The 22,923-nt window shown below is 50.5% G+C and overlaps 10 protein-coding genes across 10 annotated transcripts; 5 read left to right on the top strand and 5 right to left on the bottom strand.

Moving 5' to 3' along the window:
- Window positions 1–181: 181 nt before the first annotated feature.
- Window positions 182–1,620, bottom strand: Aspvir_008524 (putative proline-rich, actin-associated protein Vrp1; the record flags this gene model as incomplete). Its single annotated transcript, XM_043271692.1, has 2 exons — window positions 182–1,405; window positions 1,462–1,620. The coding sequence occupies 2 exons, from the start codon at window positions 1,618–1,620 to the stop codon at window positions 182–184; spliced, it is 1,383 nt and encodes a 460-aa protein (XP_043127627.1).
- Window positions 1,621–1,937: 317 nt separating this feature from the next.
- On the top strand, window positions 1,938–3,215 carry Aspvir_008525 (uncharacterized protein; the record flags this gene model as incomplete). The annotated part of the gene is made up of 1 exon (XM_043271693.1): window positions 1,938–3,215. One exon carries the CDS (start codon window positions 1,938–1,940, stop codon window positions 3,213–3,215), a length of 1,278 nt encoding a protein of 425 aa, XP_043127628.1.
- Window positions 3,216–3,463: 248 nt separating this feature from the next.
- On the bottom strand, window positions 3,464–4,374 carry Aspvir_008526 (60S ribosomal protein uL1; the record flags this gene model as incomplete). The annotated part of the gene is made up of 4 exons (XM_043271694.1): window positions 3,464–3,726; window positions 3,799–3,992; window positions 4,114–4,291; window positions 4,356–4,374. 4 exons carry the CDS (start codon window positions 4,372–4,374, stop codon window positions 3,464–3,466), a joined length of 654 nt encoding a protein of 217 aa, XP_043127629.1.
- Window positions 4,375–5,120: 746 nt separating this feature from the next.
- On the top strand, window positions 5,121–7,048 carry Aspvir_008527 (uncharacterized protein; the record flags this gene model as incomplete). The annotated part of the gene is made up of 5 exons (XM_043271695.1): window positions 5,121–5,210; window positions 5,269–5,359; window positions 5,408–5,815; window positions 5,879–5,969; window positions 6,016–7,048. The coding sequence occupies 5 exons, from the start codon at window positions 5,121–5,123 to the stop codon at window positions 7,046–7,048; spliced, it is 1,713 nt and encodes a 570-aa protein (XP_043127630.1).
- A 957-nt stretch (window positions 7,049–8,005) lies between these two features.
- On the top strand, window positions 8,006–10,100 carry Aspvir_008528 (uncharacterized protein; the record flags this gene model as incomplete). Its single annotated transcript, XM_043271696.1, has 7 exons — window positions 8,006–8,245; window positions 8,351–8,419; window positions 8,466–8,757; window positions 8,809–8,922; window positions 8,971–9,299; window positions 9,358–9,711; window positions 9,768–10,100. The coding sequence occupies 7 exons, from the start codon at window positions 8,006–8,008 to the stop codon at window positions 10,098–10,100; spliced, it is 1,731 nt and encodes a 576-aa protein (XP_043127631.1).
- Window positions 10,101–11,505: 1,405 nt separating this feature from the next.
- arfA (putative ADP-ribosylation factor) lies at window positions 11,506–12,280 on the top strand (the record flags this gene model as incomplete). Its single annotated transcript, XM_043271697.1, has 4 exons — window positions 11,506–11,653; window positions 11,770–12,014; window positions 12,067–12,132; window positions 12,188–12,280. 4 exons carry the CDS (start codon window positions 11,506–11,508, stop codon window positions 12,278–12,280), a joined length of 552 nt encoding a protein of 183 aa, XP_043127632.1.
- A 468-nt stretch (window positions 12,281–12,748) lies between these two features.
- Aspvir_008530 (uncharacterized protein) lies at window positions 12,749–13,675 on the bottom strand (the record flags this gene model as incomplete). Its single annotated transcript, XM_043271698.1, has 2 exons — window positions 12,749–13,603; window positions 13,673–13,675. 2 exons carry the CDS (start codon window positions 13,673–13,675, stop codon window positions 12,749–12,751), a joined length of 858 nt encoding a protein of 285 aa, XP_043127633.1.
- A 2,444-nt stretch (window positions 13,676–16,119) lies between these two features.
- Window positions 16,120–17,340, top strand: Aspvir_008531 (uncharacterized protein; the record flags this gene model as incomplete). Its single annotated transcript, XM_043271699.1, has 1 exon — window positions 16,120–17,340. One exon carries the CDS (start codon window positions 16,120–16,122, stop codon window positions 17,338–17,340), a length of 1,221 nt encoding a protein of 406 aa, XP_043127634.1.
- Window positions 17,341–18,380: 1,040 nt separating this feature from the next.
- Aspvir_008532 (protein ERV29) lies at window positions 18,381–19,590 on the bottom strand (the record flags this gene model as incomplete). Its single annotated transcript, XM_043271700.1, has 5 exons — window positions 18,381–18,453; window positions 18,510–18,574; window positions 18,630–19,123; window positions 19,197–19,309; window positions 19,424–19,590. 5 exons carry the CDS (start codon window positions 19,588–19,590, stop codon window positions 18,381–18,383), a joined length of 912 nt encoding a protein of 303 aa, XP_043127635.1.
- A 1,662-nt stretch (window positions 19,591–21,252) lies between these two features.
- On the bottom strand, window positions 21,253–22,458 carry Aspvir_008533 (uncharacterized protein; the record flags this gene model as incomplete). Its single annotated transcript, XM_043271701.1, has 1 exon — window positions 21,253–22,458. The coding sequence occupies one exon, from the start codon at window positions 22,456–22,458 to the stop codon at window positions 21,253–21,255; it is 1,206 nt and encodes a 401-aa protein (XP_043127636.1).
- Window positions 22,459–22,923: the final 465 nt, after the last annotated feature.

Below are 22,923 nucleotides of genomic sequence, written 5' to 3' on the forward strand. Positions count from 1 at the left end.
TTGAAAGAGTATAATGTACTAAGAAAGTAAAAATGTATCCGACCGGGATATCATGTACACGAACTAACAGCCGCGTGCGTACTGACCGGCGGACTATCGGTATCTCACATATGATCAGAAGCAGCGCAGTAACACAGAGCATCCATTTATTTCTCGAAAACAATATCAGCAAGCCGTCCGATTAGCCGCTCAGCGCACTCAAGTCTAATGGTACACTGCTACCTCGCCCAGCACGGTACCGCCGGGGACCTCCCACAAACGGTCGTGGCTTGGGAAGCAGCCCGTCGCTCTGAAATTTGAACCGATTGTCTTCCACTCGCATTATTCCGTGCGAGCCCGTGTTCTGATGGCCGGGCGACGAGCCGCCATTGGTTAGGGTATAAGCACCCGGATCCAAGGTCGAACGGGTCACAGGTTGGCCAGGCGGCGGTGTTGGAGGTTGTGCTGGAGGTGGCGGATGACTGGGGTGTAATGCTGGTGCCGTTGGAGGAGCCGATGGCGGGGGTGGTGGTGGAGGCGCTGATGGGGCAGATGCTGCTGGAGGAGGTGGAGGAGGTGCGGATGGCGCATGGTTACCATGTCCGAGAGCGTTCCTGGCAGCTTGCACCGCAATAGAAGCAGCCACTGCCCCATTTGTATGTGGTGATGAGCCTGCTGCTGCCGGAGGTGGAGGTGGAGGGGTCGATCGTGCAGGTGCGGGAGGAGGCGGTCGGGGTGCTGAAGATGCCGGCGGAGGAGGAGGAGGTGCAGCTGGGCTCGAAGGGGCAGGGGGTGGAGGTGGAGGAGCTGGCGAGGACGGCTTCCTCAACGTCAACGGAGGAGGTGGCAGTTTCGTAGAACCAGGTAAAGGAGGAGGTGCGCGTGGAGGTGGGGCATCCGGGGTGGTTTTGATTGATGTAGAGGATGAGACGGTTGAGGAAGGCCTTGAGGCTGKTCTCGGCGGAGGTTTGCGCAAATTGGCAACTAGCGGGTTGAGCGGAGGGGCAGACGGCGATTCTGTAGAAGACGGTGGTAGTGGTGGACGAGCACCTGGAGGCCTTGGAGCAGAAGCGACAGGAGGCCGTGGAGCTCGCGAAGCCTCCGAGTCTGACATATAAGGCGAGTCACGGTTGGCTCCTGTGTCAACCCCGCCCCGACTGCGCAATTTGGGCATCCCTCCTGCGAAGAGTCCTCCCAGTTGAGGAGCAGTGGATGTACCGCTATCTCCACCGCCGCCGCTTTCGCTACTGCTTCGTACTCGGTTGGCTGAGGGAACAGGTGGTGCCAGGCCACTTGGGGGTTTCGGCATGCCAGGAACAGGAGGTGCAGCTGATTTAACTCCTCCCGCAACCAAGGGTGCCGATCTGTCATTTGTTACGGTCTTCTTCAGTCTAGCGCCTTTGGCGATATCCGAAAGAAGCGCGCTCTACCAGGACATTAGCTGCGGATCTTGGAAAGACAAGGAACCGGTTTCCTACTGACCCTATCTTTGACTTTGCCCTTCGCCGGCTGACTTGGAAGACTCCCAGACGGGGGAGGGGGAGGGGGAGGTCCGCCCATGCCCCCTGGTGGAGGAGGAGGGGGAGGAGGGCCTCCCATCCCTCCAGGCGGCGGCGGAGGTGGTGGAGGAGGAGGAGGCATCTTGGTTCGAGGAGCAGTAAACGAAAAGATAATGACAATCGAGTCCGGGTTATGATGTGTAGAAATGGAATGAAAATACGAAGGATTCAATCCCCCGTAAGGCTAAAGATCATCTGACAATTGTCAATCTTTGGCGATGGCTGCCTTTGGAGAAAGATAGTACGTCAGGCAGCTAAGTTAGTTGGAGGACGGAGATGAAGTAGTGGCGGTGCTACTCCAGTGTGCTGACCATCTCCGCTTTTTCTGGTCAGGTCTACCAACTCCTCAAAAGACAGCGCAGACTCACTCTCGAACCCCCGAAGTCTCCCACTCCCACCATGAAGGGCTTGAACATTAGGGGCCAGAAGACTTCTAGGTCACAGGCTCTAGTCTGTCAATTTTGTCAACTCTCCACAAGGCCAATTGCCCGTCAGGCCCCGTTTGCGCGATACTATTCATTCACGACGACAACCGCTTCCCGCGCTCAATCTAGACAATTGCGGCCAAAGAAGGATTCAAGAAGTCCATGGATCTCTAACAGGTTTACACCTAGCCGATTGACGTCGACCTCCTCGGACAAACCTTCCTCTTTCGACCCAGAGACGTCCTTGCGACAAGTGTCCCATGAGTCTGCCGAACTTCTCAAGCTCGACTCCGTGCCCTCCAATGAGTCAGTTGTGAAGATTCTACAAAAATGTGAACAAATAGCAGAGGCTCTCGTGAGTCGCGAGCAAGACAAAGTCGAGAAGTCTCCTTCCGCTGGGGAAGAGGGAAGTGCAATTTCCTCGTTACTAGATCTGGAGGAAAAGACCGCATCAAAAAAGCACTTCAAATCAATCCGCGACGCGCAACCCCGCCTAGCCGAGTCGCTGTCGCAGATCGCTACAGGACTTCTCAAGGAGGAAAAGGTCTTCATTTCGCCAGAAGCGATGGCAAGCTATACCAAGATCCAGACCCTTTTGAAGAAGGCCGACCATTTCCCCGAGATATTCTACCTGTACGCCCACAAGCCAGTTCCGGAGGAGAACAGTTCGCCTGTTAAATACCACAAGGCAAATCCCAAGAGCGTCAACAGCGCCATTCCCACCGAACTTGCCAACAAGGCGCTGGACATCGCCATCGAACAGCGTAACCTCCCACTCGTCCTCGCCATCATCGATAACACCTTTTGCGCCCCAGCTTTCCACCGTGCAAAGCTCTTCAAGAAAGCTGCTGTGCCACTAGGTGGTCTTGCAGCCACGCCAGCGGCGTGTTATGCCATCGCTTCCTGGGCCTCTAACTTGCAAAACACCATGGATCCCAGCACAGCGACTGGCATTGCCTTCGCAGCCGCCCTCGCCTATGTCGGAGGTACATCGTCGATCGGCCTTTTGGCTATCACATCGGCTAACGACCAGATGGAAAGGGTTGTTTGGCAGTCTGGAGTTCCGTTACGGCATCGCTGGCTGCGAGAGGAGGAGCGCGCCGCACTGGATAGGGTTGCCGTCGCTTGGGGATTCAAGGATATCTACATGAGGGGCGAGGAGGAGGGAGAAGAGTGGGACAGCCTGCGTGAGTTCATCGGTATGAGAGGGATGATCCTTGACAAGACGGATCTTATGCCCGGGATGCAGTAACTATTTACCCTACTTTATCCACTTGTATATTATCTTTGGACGGCATTATTCATGTACTCTATACGGCCGGCGTATATCCTAGAATAGATGAAGACTGTAACATGTGCGATATCGCAGCACCCACTACGGAATAAAAAAAATAAAAATTAGGTACCAGTCGTGGACATCACATTTCCTATCTATGGCATATACAATCCCACACCTGAGCGCCTAAAAATCTCTGACACAAAGCTAATTGCGCAGAGAATCTAGTAGAGACGCTTGGGGGGAGACATGGTAGCCTTGAGGACAAGGCTGCCAACGTTCTGCCAGCCCTTCTTCAGCAGGGAGACGAGGTAGTTGATGGCCAGCATGACGTTGGCGACGAGCTCATCCTGGGTCATGCCGACGTTGCCAACGGCAACACCGAGGCAGAGAACCTTCTTAAGCTGGAACTTGATGGTGGACTTGATCTCAGTGACCTTGTTGGCCATGTCCTCGTTGTGAGAGACGGGGGTAGGGAATTTACCAGCTGCGTCGAGTTAGCATTTGCTGAGAGGCAATGCCGCGCGCCGTGCGTGCTGCGGGAACCGAGAATACATACCCTTGGACAGACCGGGACCCAGGAGACGAGGAATCTGCTTGATGAGGGTGTCGGAAGCAAGGAAGGCATCGTACTTGCGAGCAAGCTTCTTGATGAGCTTCTTGTTCTTGTTGAGCTTCTTCAGGTCATCAGCGGACATGGCATCGATGCCGTGGTGCTTGGCACGGTCGAGATCGTGCTGGTCACCAAGAACACTGCAGACAATCACCGTCAGCAACCTTATTCCCAGGTCTATGTGCTACCTCATCCTTCTCCCGATTATGCGGATGAAGACATTTTCATCGAAGGATGGGTCGGTCGGCCAAGTTGACGTACCAGATGGTCATGTTGGGGCGGGGAACGGTGGGCAGCCTGATGGTGCCAGAGAAACGCTTGTCACGCTGGGGGTCGTAGTTCTTCAGACCGATCTGAAGCTCGACGGTCTCGAGGAAGTTTCTCTTCTTCTCATTCTGAGAGTAGTTGAGCAGCTGCTCGATGTTCTCGCGCACTCCGGCTGTAACCAGGCGACATATTAGTTGCTGCTTCACAAAAGTCGCAGGTTAAATTCTGATGCATACCGACTGTGATCTTAGACATGATGGTGACAGTCTTCCAAAAGAATAACTCTTATGGTGTGGCTCTGCGCTGAATATCGGTGCAAGGACGAGAGAAAAAGACTTCGGCTCGCTATCCGCCATGAGAAAATCCCGTTCTCCGCTTGTGGGTGTGGATGGCACTAGCCTGATTGGGACCTAGTTTTGCCCTAACTAGTGCCATTAATTACTAAGCTGTGAATAAGCTTATGCGCATAAACAACTATGCTTTATTGTCCCATCCGCATCGATTAGCTCAGTGGCGCTTAGACTGGTTGGTCACTGATCATACTTCGTTTTAACAACAATCTTACACTTTGGTTTTACTACTCGAGCGCGCAACGAATCGATGGTGTCTTAATACATTCTAGATGACTGTGATCGTCCAGGATGGTCAAGCAGCCCCAGAACAGTCGAGCCGTCCGGCTGGCTGCTTCGTGCACGGAATGTCAACGACGGAAGCAGAAGGCAAGCAAAAACCGAGGCCGTCATCTTGAAATGCATGCTTGACATTCTCTGACTTGTCTTATAGTGCAGTCGTGAATGGCCCTGTAATCATTGTCAGGCAAGAAGAATTGCCCACCTATGTAAATTTGAGCCGAAGAAAGTGTTGAGAGCGAGTAAAGCAACTGCCAATGATTCGAGGTTCGCTATGGACGTTATCATTCCGTCCATCCTTAGCTAAAACTTGTTAGTCAAGCCGTTCCTGTTCGCGCTATTAGCGCCGACAAAGGGCAAATTACCTCCCCAATGACTGGGACCGCTGTCGAGGACAGTAAAGAGGACTTCAAGGTGTTGGGGTACCTTCCCGAGGTTCAATCCGGAGAGCATATGAGCGGAGTATGCTTCTTCGACGGAAAGATCACTAGAATTTCACCGTGGGCTAAGTCTTCGACAGGATTTTGCTGCAATTGCAAAGAAGCCACAAGGATCGTATTCTCCAGAAATGGAGAATGCGTTACGTGTAATCCCACCAAAGCCTTATACAGGTATGTGCACGAATATCTGCGCTTGAAAATGAGCTCACATGACTCTAGATATTTTGGTACAACACTATATCCGTGAAACGAACTCGCAGTACTATTGCCTTTATCCACCCATGTTCCTGCGTGATTACTCTGCATGGTGGTCGGGTAAAACCAGCGGTCAGCCATTGACTGCAGAGTTTACCTGTCTATTGATACGGACATGCGCATGCGCAGCATTATTCCTCGACCCTGGACTAAAGCAGAAGCTCGAAATGGAGTTGGGAGAAAGTGTTGAGAGCCTTTCTGAGCGATACCATCATGCGGCCAAACAACTGAGCAGCACTATTCCCCCAGGGAAAGGGGGACTAACACAAGTTCAGCAACTATTTCTCACAGCAGCCTGGTATAAGGCTGAAGCCATGTTTGTTGAATCGTGGCATGCCTTGAGCTCCGCCATCCACGAGGCCCAAGAGTTGGGTAAGTAGCTAGTCCTAGTCGTTCGTCAAAAAGGCGCTAATTGCGAACATCATGGTCGAATAGGCATGCATAAGAGCCTTTCCAAGGTAGGGCTCCCAGAATTTGACATGGAAATGAGGCGACGTCTGTGGTGTATCCTGTATAGTTGGGACTGGTAGGTTCCTTCACATCTATTTAGGCTTCGAGGCTCACTTATGAAGGCAAATGTCCCTCATGCTATCCCGCCCCTTTATCATTAACAGCAATTACTGCTCCTTTGAAATGCCCAATGTGAGGTTGGAAAGCGACCATATTGAAGCAGACGTGCCGTCACCTATAGTCCACATGACGCTCCAGTGCCAACTCGGCCAGGCGTTGTCCAAGATACCAGGGGTAATGGGTGGAACAATGACTCCCGCAATCGCCATCACTGTTCAACAAGAGACCGATAAATGGCTTGCTTCATTTCCGCCTGCTTACAGGCTCGTCAATCCTGACATGCAATGGGACCATGATTACAAATACCTGGAGGTGCAACGCAAACAGCTACATACTATTGCCTATCTGGTCATGCTTATGCCATTGAAACAATGTCTCACAAGAGACGTACTTCAAGACTCATCCTCTATCGAGAAGAGTCTCCAGCCCACTGCCATTGACATTGCACTGAAATTGATCAAGGCAGCTCACCAGCTCCTTGATTGCATGTTGCCCCTAAATGCGAAGTTTCATTTTGCCCCGTTCGCAATGTTCGACACAGCCGCCAGCCTATGTTCGGCCGTCATCCACGACCATGGACGACGTCTCCCTCAGCGAGACGAGGTTATTGAAGCAATCAGCGTGACTCTGCGCACACTAGAACAGATCGCCCACAACACGAAAACCGCCGCAATATGCTACTCAGTGCTCTCAAAACTTGTCAACAGACTCTCCTTGACCCCAGAGGAGGAATTGGTTCTGCACTCCAAGTCATCCGACAACCCACTTACAGGGGTCAAGAAGCCTTCTGACTCTCAGTTGACTTTGGATGCGGTCCCTAGCGTCGACTTTGGCATTAATAAGGATCTGCAGCCTTTAGACGCACACTGCCCTGAGATGTATGCTTCCACAATGTCAGGTTATTCCTCCCTGGAGCCACTGGCACCTCCGTTCTCAGACCTTCAAGAGCTTTTCAACATGGATCTTGGTGAATTAGGCCAGATCTGGGATTTGGAGAATCTCGGTCTTGATTTTCCCCAGGCCTTAACTGCTTAGGTTATACGGCTTGCCAGCTCGCGAGTTGGCTTATTTGTACCATGCAGGAACCGGACACCATACCAGCTGGCGCTCCGCCTGCTCTTGAGAGAGCCTATGATCACGATCGATGTTGTCTGTATCTGAACTTCGATTGCAGGTCATTGCTGCTGGATATTGCAGCGAGACAACAGTCAACACGGTTTGACTGTCGCATCACGTATGACATGCTCCAAAATGAACGCAAAGTGGCATCCAGCGAGCATTACGAATTGGTCTTGTGTTTTGGTCCCTGTGAAATTTAGGGTGTACTGACGCGTTTGGTGCTTGCCTGTTTGTAGAATGAGAGAGCTACCTCTCTGCCTAACTATGCTCCACGGTAGCATATAGTGACTCTGATTTTTGACTTGGGTCATAGTACAGCTGCATATTTGAAGCCATATATATTCTGGTAACCACCACGTGACACTGACACCGACACCACTTTTAAGAGCATGTCGGATGTCGTTCAACTTAAAGTTATATACAAGTCAACGCCTTGACCACATCAGAATATGAGACATCAATATGTATATGTTACCTGAATGTATTATGTCCAAGTTACACCTAGATAATCTTAAGTAAAGTGATCAGCAGTAGCACGAACATGTCACATAGTTGCAGAGCATGCCCATGTGGAAACCAGACAAGTCAGCTGCGCGCAAGAACAGCAAAATCAAGTAATTCTGATAATCGACTCGTGCATTCTGTAACACATCGATTCGCGCTGATGTCAGGGTCAGTCGACAACCACACGAGGGCTATTATCTGCAGGGTTATTATTAGGCGCTGGCTGGGCGCTTAACCCGGACCTGATATTAATATGCGATGCCCCCTTGAACTTAACTTGTATTTCTTGCTCGTGCGCTCATTTCGTCCAGTGCAGAGATTTATTCGAGACTGAGGATCATAGAGCTATAGAGGCAAACTGAGAACAGCATGGCCAGCTCATCAGCGAGTAGCGATCAAAACCCCTATGAGTACTACGCGAGCTTTACAAATGGGCCAGCCCTTCAGGGTAAATTTCGCGATATTGATGAGGAGACTTGTTTTTATGCGTATAATAGACGGTTACGAGATGCACAGACGCAGAATTTCGTGCTGGATTTCGGGAATGATGATGCCTGGTGTGCGATGAATCTGAGCCAGGAGGATTTCGGCCTGTTGCTCCGGAAGCCAGTAAGTCGCATTCGTATAACTATGGACAACAAGTATTGATATGTGAGCTTCAGAAACCAAACTGTTTCGGGACTAGATGGATGTGAGTTGCTATCCGTCGTCCAGATATTGATACTGACGACGTCTGGTCGAAGTAATATTTGGGCCCCCGAAGAACAGAAGGATGTGATCAAGGTTCGTCAGGAATGACATACAAGCGTATAGCACACTGATGGTCTAGGAAATTACGAGCTACTACGGCGTTTCGGAAAGGCTACAAGGGATGATGTGTACTGATCCCGTAGCAGCTCCGCTAAAAGGTCCAGCACAAGTGCAGTCTCTGAGGGCTAGCTTCCACAGAAGCATTGATCGATCGCATCGTCCTCGCATGGAAGATCTTGAGGAGGCCGTTTCATTGAAGAACTTATCAGATCCAGACGACATCCAAAAGGCAGCTTCATTCCGAGGCCTTACGTTTGCCCATGTCACAAACCAGATTTGGCATTTTTGCTCCGTGGATCATGGACCCCGATGTATAAACTCGGAGACTCTCATCGTCACTTGCGAATGCTGACCGAATCCAGATACTTGCGTTGGGTATAATTCGTTATACGTGATTCCAAACGTTGGTATATCAAACGGAAGAGACCTGCCTAGTGGAAAGAGATTATGGTCCTGGTTAATCCTTTGCGACGATGGTGCGGACAAGCTAGCACAATTGTGGCCACAGTTGCTGACGAACCAAGGGACTGTCATATCAATCCAAGAGAACCCGTATGCCCGAATATCAGAGCCAAGACCAGAATCAGAAGTCAAGTCGGTTCTGGGAGTCGTGCGCAGAAACGTGCAGATGATATTTTCAGGTGCTTCCAAGCAGCACTCTGCTTCGTCCGAAAGTGACTCGTTGGTCACCATTCGAGTGCGAGCGTCTAATGACCCTCGTTCGGACCACGTCAGTATACATCAGGACGATGGCCCTGGCCTGCTTTTTTACTACATCTTCGATGACTGGGTGACGAGTTATGCTCTAATTGCAAAGCGTGAGCATAAGTATGGAGTCTTGCTGGACCGACTGGTAAGAATCCCTTTTGCAAAAGGGTAGGTCGCGCTCAGGGACTGATATAAGAGAACAGAGAGAGGATATGTTGAACAAACCGGTCGTCGACTTGGTAAATGAACTACATTGGCTGGGTAGAAGACTGGCAGTCCTACGGCGCCTGTACCAGAGCTACGAGCTCATCCTAACGCGCGTGCTTCAGAGACAGCGCTTGCTGGGCGATGAGGCACGCTCAAGACACCCGAGAATGCCACCTGGGCTCATCATTCACCGTGAATCAGAATTGTCGAGCAACTGCGAAAATTCTGTAGGCGTGCGATTGAACTCCGCAGCCGTTGCTCGCTTCGAAAGACTGCTTGATCGAATCAAACTGTATTGCTTATCTGAGATCGACGCCTGTTTGACAGAGAAGGAATCCCTCACATTCCTGGTCAGCGAGCACCTTTTTGCCTTCAAATGTACTGATTTGTTGACGAGTTAGTGCAGAATTTCAACTTGATCGCCTTGAAAGATTCACAGGCAGTCGAAAAGCTGACGAGAATCACCATTCTGCTGGCGAAAATCACGATTCTTTTCTTGCCAGTCAGTTTGATGACGGCGTATTTTTCGACCGAACTCAGTGGTGTCAAAGGAGTGTATACGCAGACCGAATATTGGATCAGCTTCGCAGTCATCATGGTCCTGTCATTGCTGGTCCTTGTTCTCTTTGGTTACGCCAGCGGCACCATCGAGGGCAGGCCAATCTATCAATCACTGTCGCGAACATTTATCTCCTCATCCAAAGATAAACTCGGGCATCAGCGAAAACACGTCGACTAGCTTTGAAGCACAAGGCATGCACAGTCGGCTTGAATCTGAGAGATGATGCTCGAAATTAGATACAGCCAGATCTACCTGCATCCACGGCTGCTCATGATTATGACGCGTAGGTAGTGTGGCCCCCTGTGGGTTTCACGTTGCCAGTGAGCGCCGGGTATCTGGAGCCAACCACCAACCTGGAATTGCGGCGATGCGATAATGTGTACTAATAACACGTTACCTACTTTAAGAACACGAGACAGGGCACAATTGCAAATTGCGAATTTGCGATAGATACCCTAGGCCCAGTGCCACCCAAAGTGATCCACTGGAACGGGGCTGATTCAAGAGCCAACCCGGGAACCTATCAGAAAGGGACCAGACCCAGAATGTCCGGACTTTGTGCCTTTGTATTTGGGGCCTGGAAGTGTGCAGCAAAAGGGAAAGGAACAAATGGCCTGATTACGAGCAAGAATAGGCATCAATGAAGTGAATTTTGAGCAAGCAGCTCATTCGATTTTCAGCATCCAAGTTACCATCGCGCAGTGATAGTCGGTATATGATCGCTCTCGGTATCTTCACTGCCCTGAAAGGCGCCGGTCTTAGTGCGCCAATAGACGGGAAACACCGTGTCCTCTTCATGTGGCCAGGCAGAGAAGATTCAAGAAGCGTAGTATAAGGGGAAAAGTAGCAGACAAGAATGTCCAGTCTTGTTCCTGTAGAGAGTCGTTATTATTGTTCAAGAAGAGAATCAGATGAAATTTGACACCATCAAGAGTCAACAATAAATAAGAAAAGGATAGATACTCCATACTGAGTAAGTATTGTGATTCTGGTGGTTTCGTTAGTGACGGAAGCTACGCCGGCGGCTGAATTTCTCGACCTGGCATTTTTGCACCCAAAAATTCCAACACCGACAAAAACAAGACCCGGCTCAGACACAAGACACAGGCACAGAGAGTGAGAGAGAGAGCGTGGTCTGTCTGCTACTCCATCCTACTACCTTAATTCTATCTATCTATCTATCATCACCATCACCATCACCCATCACCCTTACCCTCGTGTATCCACGTTTTGTTTTCTATTCTCCAGCTTCTTCTGTGTTGGTAAGTCTGCCCTTGTTATATTCTCTTTTTATTTCTGTTCGACTTACTTCCCTTCTTTTTGCCCCTCTCCCCTCTCTCCCTTTCCCTCTGTCTCTCTCCCCTGAACTCTCCCATCTCACCGTTATTCCCCGGTGTGAATACGCCCCTCGTTCTCAAGTCACCCCATACCCAGTCCCCGTGCTTTTTGCACTTGGATTTTCAACTCTTTTTTTCTGCATATATCTCTCATATTCTCCATTATAAATCGATCAGAAAGAAACCGTTCGATTGACTGACCTCAACGTTGCGCTCCCCTTAGACTCGTTTACGCCACCGCCAACATGGGTCTCACCTTCTCGAAGCTGTTCGATAGACTATGGGGTCGAAAGGAGATGCGAATTCTGATGGTTGGTCTTGACGCCGCCGGAAAGACCACCATCCTGTACAAGCTGAAGCTGGGTGAAATCGTCACCACTATTCCCACGATTGGTCAGTCGTCCATTCCCGCTGGTTCGGGTCGCTCGTCGGTCCATCACGCCAGATAATCCTCGTCGTTGTTCGCGTACGGGAAGGGAGCTGTTGCTGACATTGGTTTACGTGTCAAGGTTTCAACGTCGAGACTGTCGAGTACAAGAACATTCAGTTCACCGTGTGGGACGTCGGTGGTCAGGACAAGATCCGTCCTCTCTGGAGACACTACTTCCAGAACACCCAGGGTATCATTTTCGTCGTCGATAGCAACGATCGCGACCGTATTGTTGAGGCCCGGGAAGAGCTGCAGCGCATGTTGAACGAGGATGAACTCCGTGACGCTCTGCTCCTTGTTTTCGCCAACAAGCAAGATCTGCCTGTATGAACCTCCCTGTGCGGTTTTGTTCGGTGTGATACTGATGACTTTGTAGAACGCCATGAGCCCCGCCGAGATCACCCAGCAGCTTGGTCTGCAAAGTCTTACCCGTCGTGCTTGGGTAAGTTGGCTTGACCGCGGTGCGGATTCTTCACAGTCCACTAATTTATGTTTAGTACATCCAATCTACCTGCGCCACCACTGGTGACGGTCTGTACGAAGGTCTGGAGTGGCTCGCCGATGCGCTGAGGAAATCGAACAACTCTTAGAATGTTATAATACGACGAGTGGAAGAAAACCCGAAACTGTGACGAGGAGTTGCGCGGATGATGGTTGGGGGACCAGGGCCGGCAAAGACACCTTGCATACGGAAGGGATTTGCTTCTTGGTGGTACTTGTATGTTCTCTAACGGCTCTTCATTCCTCTATGCTATTAGCTTTTATTTCTTCTTTCGTCCGGCGTCGATTCCAACAAATACTCCTTTGTGCCTTTTGAAAAAACCATTTTTCATCAGTTGTTCATGTCCTCGAGAGTCAAGGCTGGCTCGACGTTTATGATCCATCCAGAATGGTTATGTTTCACTAAACATATTGATAGGTGTCTGAAGTAGATGAAATGAATCTGATGCACTTGAAGACTGAATTTTCAGACGATCTTCTCAATAGGCCCTCCACTGATTGAGGAAAAGTATATGGTCTTTGTACAACTAGGCACTCTTTGCTGGAATTCTTTTTTCTCACTCTCCTCGTTTAACCTCCGTCCCACCAACCCACCACACAGCCGCCCGGATAATCTCCATCACAATCTCCAACTCCCTCTCATCCCTCGGCGCATAAACCATCACAAACCCCGGCGGCACACTCTTCGCCCACCACCACCAGCACCACCCGTCCCCGCCGTCGTCCCACGCAAGCGGATGCCGCTCCCCCCACCCCTTCTCCAGCACGACCCTCACATCCGCCGGATGCAGCATGAGATGCAAGCTCCCGTCACTGGGATGCGAGTGGCACACTTCGCCGTCGCAGGTGAGGCGTTGCACCTGCCCGGACGGCAGCGAGTGCGCCAGCGCGGAGAGCGCAGGCCCGCCCGCGGCCACCACGCAGAAGATCCCCGTGCTGTGTTTCTCGAAGCAGGAGGTCGCGGCGCGGAGGTGGCCCGGGTGCGCGTTGACCAGGGCGTGGATGCGGTGCGACAGCGTCGCGTACATTGTTTTGCTGGCGCGCTGGGTCGTCTGTCTGTGAGGTGCTATCCCTGCGACGGTTGGGCGGGGCCCCGGCCGGACGGGGAGGGAGGAGGGGAGCTGGCCGCGCTTGGGGTGGAGGGATGGGGGGATGCAGGGTGGGCAGAGGGGGTCGCGGACGGCGAAAAGGCGGAGGATGCAGATGCGGGCGTAGCCGGTCGGTGTTGAGGGGATGCCGCCGGGGCCGAGGGCGAGGAAGGCGTGGTAGTCTTTGCGGATGTAGTGGGCTGCTAGGAGGAGGGAGGGGAGGCAGAGGAGGAGGACGAGAGGGAGGGGGGAGTTAGCGGTGGTGGTGGTGGTGGTGAGGAGGAGGAAAGGTGACTGTCTGGTCTCCGGGGGGAAGATGAGGGCCTGCATTGGAACAGCTTAGTTTTAGATACGTATGATCGGGCTGGGACGTTTGAAGCTATTCGGACATACCATGTTGATAGTATCTCCTCCGCACGGATCTATGTCGACTCTATGGGGGGTGTAGAAGCCATGGTACAAAAGACATGGTAAACTATTTATATTTTACAAGAATTTGCCTAAACGCAATTATTATCTCTCCATCTCCTGGAAAGTCAGGATGTAGGTCGTTCAGTATACTTTTTAGCGCATTTTAACTTCACGATAGGCTCATCATCACTATTGCATCATCACTTGTGGACGAGTCCAAGCCACTCAGGTATCTTTGCATTGAGTTCCAAGCCTTGGAAATGCTCTATGCTTTCCTGGCTCCGTATGTGACATGGAATTGTCCATTGACAGGTTGACAACTTGACAATCTTGAATAGTGGAGGTTTCCAGTAATTGTTGGTTGCTGTTGGCACAACATCAACTGGTCAGTTATTTTGAAATTCGAACACATAGCACAGCTCACTTAATTATCTGCAAACTCAGGCTAATCAAGTGTTAGTATTGAGCTCAAGACCCTTAACCAACCCGAATGACTGGTTCAACGGATCTCTAGATTGACACGTGGAAATGATCAGCTTGCCTTGTTGATCCCTCGCTATCGTTCTGTTATTGACACGTACACGTCTGAACTAGAGCTTGCCTTTTCTTAATCAGAAGACTTGTCCGAATTCAATGTTATTCTTCGATTGGGCCGAAGGTAAAAGATTCTCTTTATGCGGAGTTCTACATGTTCTAGGCGTTTTCGTCTTAAAAACAGACTAAGGCAGAGAATCCATATTGGGTGAGCGGACATGCTTCTGCAGAGAGAATTACAAGCATTCAAGTATACTGTTTGAGACGTTGAAGCAGTATCAACTTGTCCGAAGAGGTCCTCGACGTCCCTGCAAATGTTTGACCACGCATGTATGGCTGCAGATAGCCTCTGAGGCTTCTGTCGCGGTGGGGATGATATAGAGACCCAAGGAGACTTTCAAAGATGCCCGGGTATAGGACGACAGAAGTTGCCTGCATTCGCTGCTATTCAGCGTTAGTCGTCTTGAAACCAGACCAAGATATATGCCGTTTCAGGTGCTTGCAAAAGCGCATTGTGTTTGAAACCTTCCGCTTGCTGATCGGCAGGATTGTTTCGATCCATGTTACTGCAGATGATGAATGTACATTAAGGATGTTGACTGGAATGTCGGTCGTGAGGAAACATTTCAAGAAAATACCCGACCTATGCCAATGAGGAAGTCGATTGGTGAAGATCTGGATCTCTTCCTGAAGATATGTCTGCTTGTAACCAAGGTCGAACACTGAACAAGAAGTATTCACGACATTGACCCAACGTGCCGATGCTTTCAATCTATGGCAGACGTCCCGGAGGGGATTCCGATCGTGGCCTCACAAGCTCGCCGAGTATACCGATTTATGGCGCCCGATCTGGTGAAGTCGGCTTTCGGGATGCATACTTCTTGCTTCCGGCGCTTAATACACTCATGACTGGTGGACAAATGCAACGTTCGGCGCAGTTCGGATCCTGTACTCCGTAGACAGCATGACAGCAGCGATTGATTAATCAGGGTCTTGTAGATGTTTCGGGCTGCAAGGGATTTTCCATCAGAGTTGGAAGGGGCTTCGAATTGCATCGACTTCGAATTCGGCATGACGCAAGGGTCCCTTTGAATATAAGAATGCCATCACTTGAGCCGTAGAAACGGAAGTTCCTAGGAATTGCCTATCCTGTACATTCCATTAGGGAATGCTTTCTTCCTCCAGTGGCTGTCTGTTAGTGTGGGGTTGTCCCACTCAACGCTGTAGACAGTCTGCAAGGAAGAAGACTCAGTAAATTCAGTATACTCCGTAATGCTGTTGAAAGACCTCTGAGCATAATGATCTCATGAACATGTTTCTCTTCATCTTCAAACAACGGAAGGCAGCCGTAGAATAGGCACAATGTCTGAGATTGACCCTCCTGTGCCTGGCGATGAAACGGCTCCCGTGTTTAGCGCCATGACTAAGTTGCTGTCCCGCCCCTCCCCATTCTGCCAAGCCCAATCCGGTGGCCCAACTCCCCCTGACGGCGAGAACAGCCAAACAGCCAACAGCCAACCTCTCCTCCATCCCCATCCCCATCCCATCCATCCATTCATCTTCTTGGACCATCTTCTCCTTGGTTCTCCCATCTCTGATCCCTGTTCTCATTGCTCTCTTCCTCAATTTGCTGATATCTTCCACACACTTCCTCTTCTCCCGTAACAGATCGCTGGACGATCTCCGTGTGCTCTTTCCTCCCAATTCCGCTTTAGGACAGAGAACGCCCTTCATGTTGTCGTCAGCGCCACAGCAAATATCGAGATCAAACTACCAGTGCCTCCGGGCCAAATAGATCTTCAAAAGCCTTTTTATACCGTTGCATTTGCGGGACTCGTCTTCATCAAGCGTCCCTAGTTCCTTCCGAATCTTAGGCAACATCACAGCTGACCGCCATGTGGCTGTACAGAGGGGCTCAATCGGCCGTCTTTTACTATGTCACCTGTACGCCCTGTGCTATGTCCTTTGACCGTCGCAAGCGAAAGAAGGAAGCTGTTCGATCGCAACGAGAGAAGGAGAAAGTTGACGCCGTCATCACCGACCAACCAAAACCATTTGCTCAGCCAACACCGTTCAGTACCAACCCAGGATGGGCGGAGGAGATTGCTCTAGGTCCGGGCCCTCCTGCAAGGAGAGGAGGTCAGCGGAACAATCATCGACGGACCGATAGTTGGCATACTGATCCATTGTCACCTATGGAGTCCAGCCACGACGTGGGGGAGGAATCGCTGCGAAAGGATAAGAGCAGCCTTATGCATCCGCTTGGCGACCGGTGGAACCGTATGCGTTATCAGCGCGAGGATGAACCTCTGTGGGGGGAGGAAGTGGAGGTGAAAGGCTCTTCGGTTGGAATCTCCGGCCGGGGCAAAGCGAATACGACCGAACCCAGCAAGTACTATGTCGCCCGGGTACCCCCAGTCAACGATCTTCATCCACCGATTGTAAGCGGACCCAAGAGCCGAGCGGAAACAAGATGGATGTTGCAACCGCCTCCCAGTGCGAGAGTCATGGCCGGAAAGGAACCGTTCAGCGCCTCAACCCGCAAGAATGACTGCGGGGCACGACCCAAAGACAATCATCTTAACAAGGCAGGGTCGGCAGTTGCTCAGCGGAATAGACAGCTCCCGCCCTTGGCTACTCAAAGTACGGATCAAAGATCGTCGAACAAATCCACGCCTATTCTGGCTTCTCCCTACGAACACGCCGCCCAGAAAGCACCAAAGCCCAAAAGCAACAGTCAGCGTGAGCTTCCTCGGCAGCCGCCGTCGACTATGCTGCCATACGGACGTGATGAGAGCACATTTGTCATCTCAGGACCTAGACATTCACGTTGCGATTCAACCTCTACTATTTCTTCTCCAGACTGCTCGGAAGCGGAGACCCCCAGTATCTCATGGCAGTCTCCGGAAACTCCGACGTCACGGCCAGTATCAAAATCAACCGACGACAATATTAAAAATGCCCGTCCGAAAGTATCAAAGACACTATCTACCTTTCACCAGGACAACAAACAGATCCAACTATACCATTTGGATATCAACGATGATGCGCTTGAAGAAATTAGCCTGGGCCAGTTTGAACCTATTCGACCTTGGCGTTGGAGCATGGACATTTGAGGATAGAACCCCAGTGGACCACGCTTTCAACCTCGCGTTTGTTTCTTAAACCTTTTGGCCTTGCGCACGTTTCTGGATGCATTCAATTGGTTTCCCTATCTCGGCGTTGGAAGCACAAAAGCGGCTGTTTTCTCACTCCCATTTTTTTCTCCCCCCGTTTATCATCCATGCAGAGCAGGAAAAAGGTCTACCATTATTCCCGGGCTATCTCCATGGCAGGTCCATGGCAGGCATCCTGTGGGATCCTCAGCCCTAGGCTTCTCGTCTGAGTCATCGTCCCATTTGCTAACTCTTTCGCATTCCTGCATTCGAGTCATTCTCATTGTCAGCGCAGATTACCATTCTCTAGCCGTTTCCTTGACCTGTCCCGTCCTATTCTTAACCGAGGTTCTCCTTTTGAGCTGTTGAACTTTCTTCGTGTATAATAGCTTCCCTAATACATACCTTGCGTCATATTTTACTTTCAAGCTAGTGCAAAACTTGCTCGTGTGTTGTAACGAGTGATGCAGTAAGCTACATTCCTGCATTGATACGTAGTCTAGCCAATCGATCCACATGTGGCGTGCATAGGCAGTGCATAGGGTAGTCATACCGGTATAACGATCGACTGGTCCACCTGCATCCTGCATGTAGATAGACGTAAGGAACTAAACGCAATTATTGGGCGGTCCCCATTAGATAGTCGGTGGGAGTATTGTACTTTCTAATGAAAAGAAATACCAATAGAGAAATGCTGGTACTCATATTTCTCGTCTGAGACGATAAGGTCAAGGTAAGAACAAACTAGCCAACAGAAGAATTCAAAATCGATTTAGGTCACAACGCGTCGAACTCCTCTTGATGATGATAGGACGAAGAAGCTGCGCTGGCGGAGCTCCAGTCCAAGATATGAGATGAAGCAGAGGCGGACGGACAAGGGAGGTCTTGTGAGAAATAGATTTTTCAGGGACACGTAGGCGCGTTCGCAAGAAAATGCTGGACGTCAAAGTTTTGGTAGGAGATGGTTGTCCTTGAGTTGACTGGAATATAACCTGCTACTTCTAGTAGACCTTCTTCTTCTCGTCCATGCTCAGTTGGCCGGGACCCATGTTGACCAGGAGAAGGAGACCGCCACTGTTATAGAGCGGTTAGGACATGATTACTGGTGGAGGCGGAGGATTGACACTTACACAATGGATAGAATCTGGAAGAAGTCGTACTTGGCAAAGTCCTTGTGGGGGTGGTGGGGGTGCAGCTGAGAGCAGGAGTCAGTTACGGGTTTTATCCGTCGTAGAGGAAAATGAACGTACAGTCCAGAAGTTATTGACGAGTACGTTGAAGACACTCAACAAGACCACGAGAATGATGGCGCTCCACTTGGCCTTGAAACCGACGATCACCATGACACACGCGACGAAACCGAACAGACTGACCAGCACGCGCCACAAGCTCCACTGGCCGGAGAAGACGAATCCAACGAAGAGGAAGATCAGGAGCACGCGACCAGCAAACTGAACGTACATCTTGCGGTCCTTTTCATCCAATTGGGGCAATCCGGCAGGGACGAACTTCTTGCGAACCCACGAGTCGGAGAGAACCATGAGCAGACCTCCGACAACACTGAGATTGCGCAGGAAGAAGTTGAGATCAAAGATGAGACCATAACCGAGACCTTGTGTGACAACAACTCCGAGCAGACCGGCGACGGCGATCTCAGTGTGACGGCGGGTGATGACCAGGAACGAGCATACGGACATTGCAATGACGTTGCAGATGAGGAAAGTGTGCGTGATACCCCAGGGAACTGGACAAAAGAGCTCGTGTTAGAAGAGATTTGTCGGAAAGTTGTATAGATATGGCGAATCAGGGACGCTTACTTTTCCGGTATTCACGGAGGTATACGAGCTGATCGCTCCATTGTGTGATAATACGTAAGCTGTCCTCGATGAAGGTGACCACTATAAGGAAACGGCCAATGGCAGGAAGATAGCTAGCAATCAAGACGACACAGCGTCAGTATGTTTCTGGACTAAGGTTCGGCGTGTTCGCCCTTGTTTGTATACTTCATCCCTTCTGGCGGACAAAGTGGAACAGGACAACGTACGGCTTTATAGGATCTGAGATTGTATCCAACCAGTCTTCGATCTTGCTTGTTTGTTCCCGAATAGCATCCAAGGGACTCGGATCGCTCGTCGCGTCTGCTCGTCCAGGCCCTCCGAAGGGGTTCTGGTGACCGAGGTTGTAACCCGCAGTGCCGCGAATCTGCGCCATAGCGGGAGAATGAACCGGTGGAAGAGGACGGATAAGTACTTCAGACAGACGTCAATATCAGTAAACGTCGGTTGGATTGTCCAAACGGAGGATAAATTCAACGAGACTCCGGAGCGAAGGAGCCGAGGAGCAGGGCGGCGGGGAGAGTAGTGGTGGTGGTAGTTTGTTTTGTACCGGCGTAGTAGGAAACAAACAATAAGAAAGCGAGGGAGGCCAGCAAAACAAGGGAAAACAGAAATAGATGGATCACAAACCTTTCGATGATAAAAGGGGATACGTCGAGAGAAAGATAGCCCAAAGGGATAATCAATAAGCAAGTCAATAACAAGATCGTAACCAGAAAGAAGAAAGGACTTGGAGAAATAATAAGAACGACTCTTGATCTCTTGATTGTTCCCTTGTTACTCTTGTTCTGGTCACTTTGTCCAGTTCAGGCCACGATGACCGAAACTCGCCTCTAGTCCTGTTCGGGCAAGGTTGCCAAGCTGCACCTCCCTGCGCCCTCAGTGACGACATCACGTTTCTTCATCGATTCTGCTTATATTCATCAGAAAGTAGAGCTTCAAATTGGTCCAATCGATATTTATAAGGATGCCATCAATATACTGAATGGCCTCCTCCATAAAGCAACATCTAGTGTCAACCTATGTGGTGGTGTGTAATGGATATCCAAAGATCACAATCAGCGCATACCCCACACCCACATATTCAGGGACGCCGATCTTCAGGCCCGTTCCTTCGTCCCTGATTCGACCCTTAAGGTCGTTCTCACCATGTACAGGATCATTTGGGTTTCAACAAGACTGAGAATCATAGTAAGAAATTAAAACTTCGGATTCAAATGATGAAATATCACGTGTGTACAGAGTATGGAAGAAGCATAAATATAGAAACGGCTGAGCCTCGCCAGATCCGAGACGGCCACCACTTCACCAACACTAAGCTCCACCTTGTCTCGCATGAGTCGACCCAAAGCTCAGATCTGTTCTTTTTGTTCGACTTTCGAGATCAGATCACAGCAGAAGCTGAGAGATTAGAGAGGTTGTCTGTGCCTTTTATTTTAGCCCCTGACTCGGTAGACAGATCCTGAGATCAGCAGTAGATCTGGTCCAATGTTCGAGCTTGGGCCACAGGGAAGATACCTATTCACAAAACCAAATCTACGTATGCCGAGGGAAGAAGAATGATCAAAATCATGAATCAATACAGTATGTACATTTAAGGCCTCAGATAGACTGGAAATGTGAAATGTTGTAACCCTTGATAGAATTCATCACTCAATTATTGATCAGAAACAAATATGTTATAAGAACAGTCAAGAGGCCGCAACAAAGACACACAAGAAAAGTACATGAATTCTTTTTTCCCCTTTTTCTTTTTTTTTTCCCCCATAGAAAGTCTCTTCTTTTCTTCTGGACAATTCAACAATGTTTCTCTCTTTTCTTCTTCCCGCACTCAATCGTGGTAGAATGAATCCATCTCACCCGATACTAGACATTTTGTGGTATATCGAAGACAGCCCAAACGCCAAAGCCATGAATAATAAATACAGTCCAAGGCTTAGAAGCTTGGAATGAATGAGAAGCGTGCTGCTCTTATACGACGTTGTCCTCGTCCCCAAAGGATAAAAAGGAAAGGAAATAGAATGACTACACGGATCATCTAAGCGGCCCAGTCGGAGTCGAGAGGGTGTCCCTTCTGCTTCGAGCGCAGAATATCGGGTATATAGGTGGGGGTCACAGTGACCTTGGGGGCAGTGGGAACCGCCACTGGAGCGGCAGGAGTCGCCTGAGTCTCAGACGCACTGGCCTCGCTGAAGCTCTCATCAGCTTTGCTGCCCTTCTTCTTAGGCTTCTTGCTGGACACAGTGGTCCAGTCATCGACAGGGTCAGCACCCAAGATACGCATCTGCTCCTCTTCCGAGGGAAGGCCTTGGTCCCACTTCTTCGAGCTCGAGGCAGTGGCAGGAGACTGCTTGGAGGACGGCGCTTCGAAAGTGTCCAGCAGTTCCGTGTTGGGGCTCTGAGTCACACTCTGAGTGCCGTTGGAAGTGGGGTTCACGTCCTTTGTCTGCCAGGCGTTGGTCTGAGGCGCAACGGGCTTGGACTTAGCCGCCTCACGGCGCTCAGACTCCCGGGCCATGTGGAGTTGTTTCTCGAGGAGCTTGCGTCTTTCTGCCTCGGCTTCCTGAACTTGTTGCTTACGAGCCTCGTTCTTCGCCCGTTGCTGACGTTGCTTTTTCGTTTCAACCTGCTTAAAAGATTGAGCCTTCTGCTTCTTCTGCGGCGCTTCCATGGATCCGGTGACACGGAGGACAGACGCGCCGGGAGCAGGAGCTTCGAGCATGTCCGATACATATCCAGCGGAGGAGGCGGTAGGCTTCACCATCGGGGACCCCGCGGGGGAGAGATCATCGTCCGCGTCTGCGCCAGCGGTGGAGGAGGCGCGAGTTGAGACGCCGGATCCAGAGCGCTTACTGGCCTCAGCCTCTAGTTGGCTGGCGGACTTCTTCTTTTTCTTTTGAGATTTACCCTCGCTGCCGCTCACCTGGGCGGGGATTCCACTCTTCACAGCGGTAAAACGCTTGGCCATCTCCTTCTGGTCAATCTCTTCATCCCCATCATCACCCTCCGTAGCTTTGTATTCGAATGCGGGCTTCTCTTCGACCTTCTTGGTCGTTGTGGATGAAGTAGGCTCGGGGGATTTTTTCGCCTTCTTCTTTGGCTTCTTGACGCCAGTGGCGCTTTCTATCTTCTCTACCGCGGGCTTGACGGTGTTCTTGGCTTTGGAATTCGGGACATTATAATACCATCCCAGCCCAACTGCCACCACGAGTAGCAGAGCCCAGCTAATGTAAGGATTCATCATGGTTCAAGCTATATCCACAATGTGTCAGCTCGTCAGGGTCGAGGTGGCGCTTCGCGGTGTGGGAATGGAGCATACCTAGGCAAATTCGTTTTTCAAAGAGAAGCAAAAGAGGCAAGAAAGGAAATCGTATGAGAAAAGTCGTGATATTGATGGTCGTCGTCTCAATGGATCGTTCTTTGAAGTGTGGAAGAACGGCGCAGGAGACTGGGCAGGGAGCCCCTGGTACCGATTGTGATCGATCACGGAGGATTAATTGGCTGGACAGATTCGCAGTGACTCAATTTGGTTTATACCATCAGGCCAAGAGAGGTTGGAGACTCGGACGGCGGATGATGGAAAGCTGAAGGGGGTTCGAGGCGGAGAATGTCGCGCTGAGAAGGACAGATTGCGTCCGCGAACAGAAAGAAGCAGTGTCGTTCGAGCGAGCGAGTCTTTAGCAACTCAATTTTCGCACCTTTGCAAAGG

This window comes from Aspergillus viridinutans (genome assembly GCF_018404265.1).
Source record: "Aspergillus viridinutans IFM 47045 DNA, scaffold_7, whole genome shotgun sequence".
Lineage (NCBI taxonomy): Eukaryota > Fungi > Ascomycota > Eurotiomycetes > Eurotiales > Aspergillaceae > Aspergillus > Aspergillus viridinutans.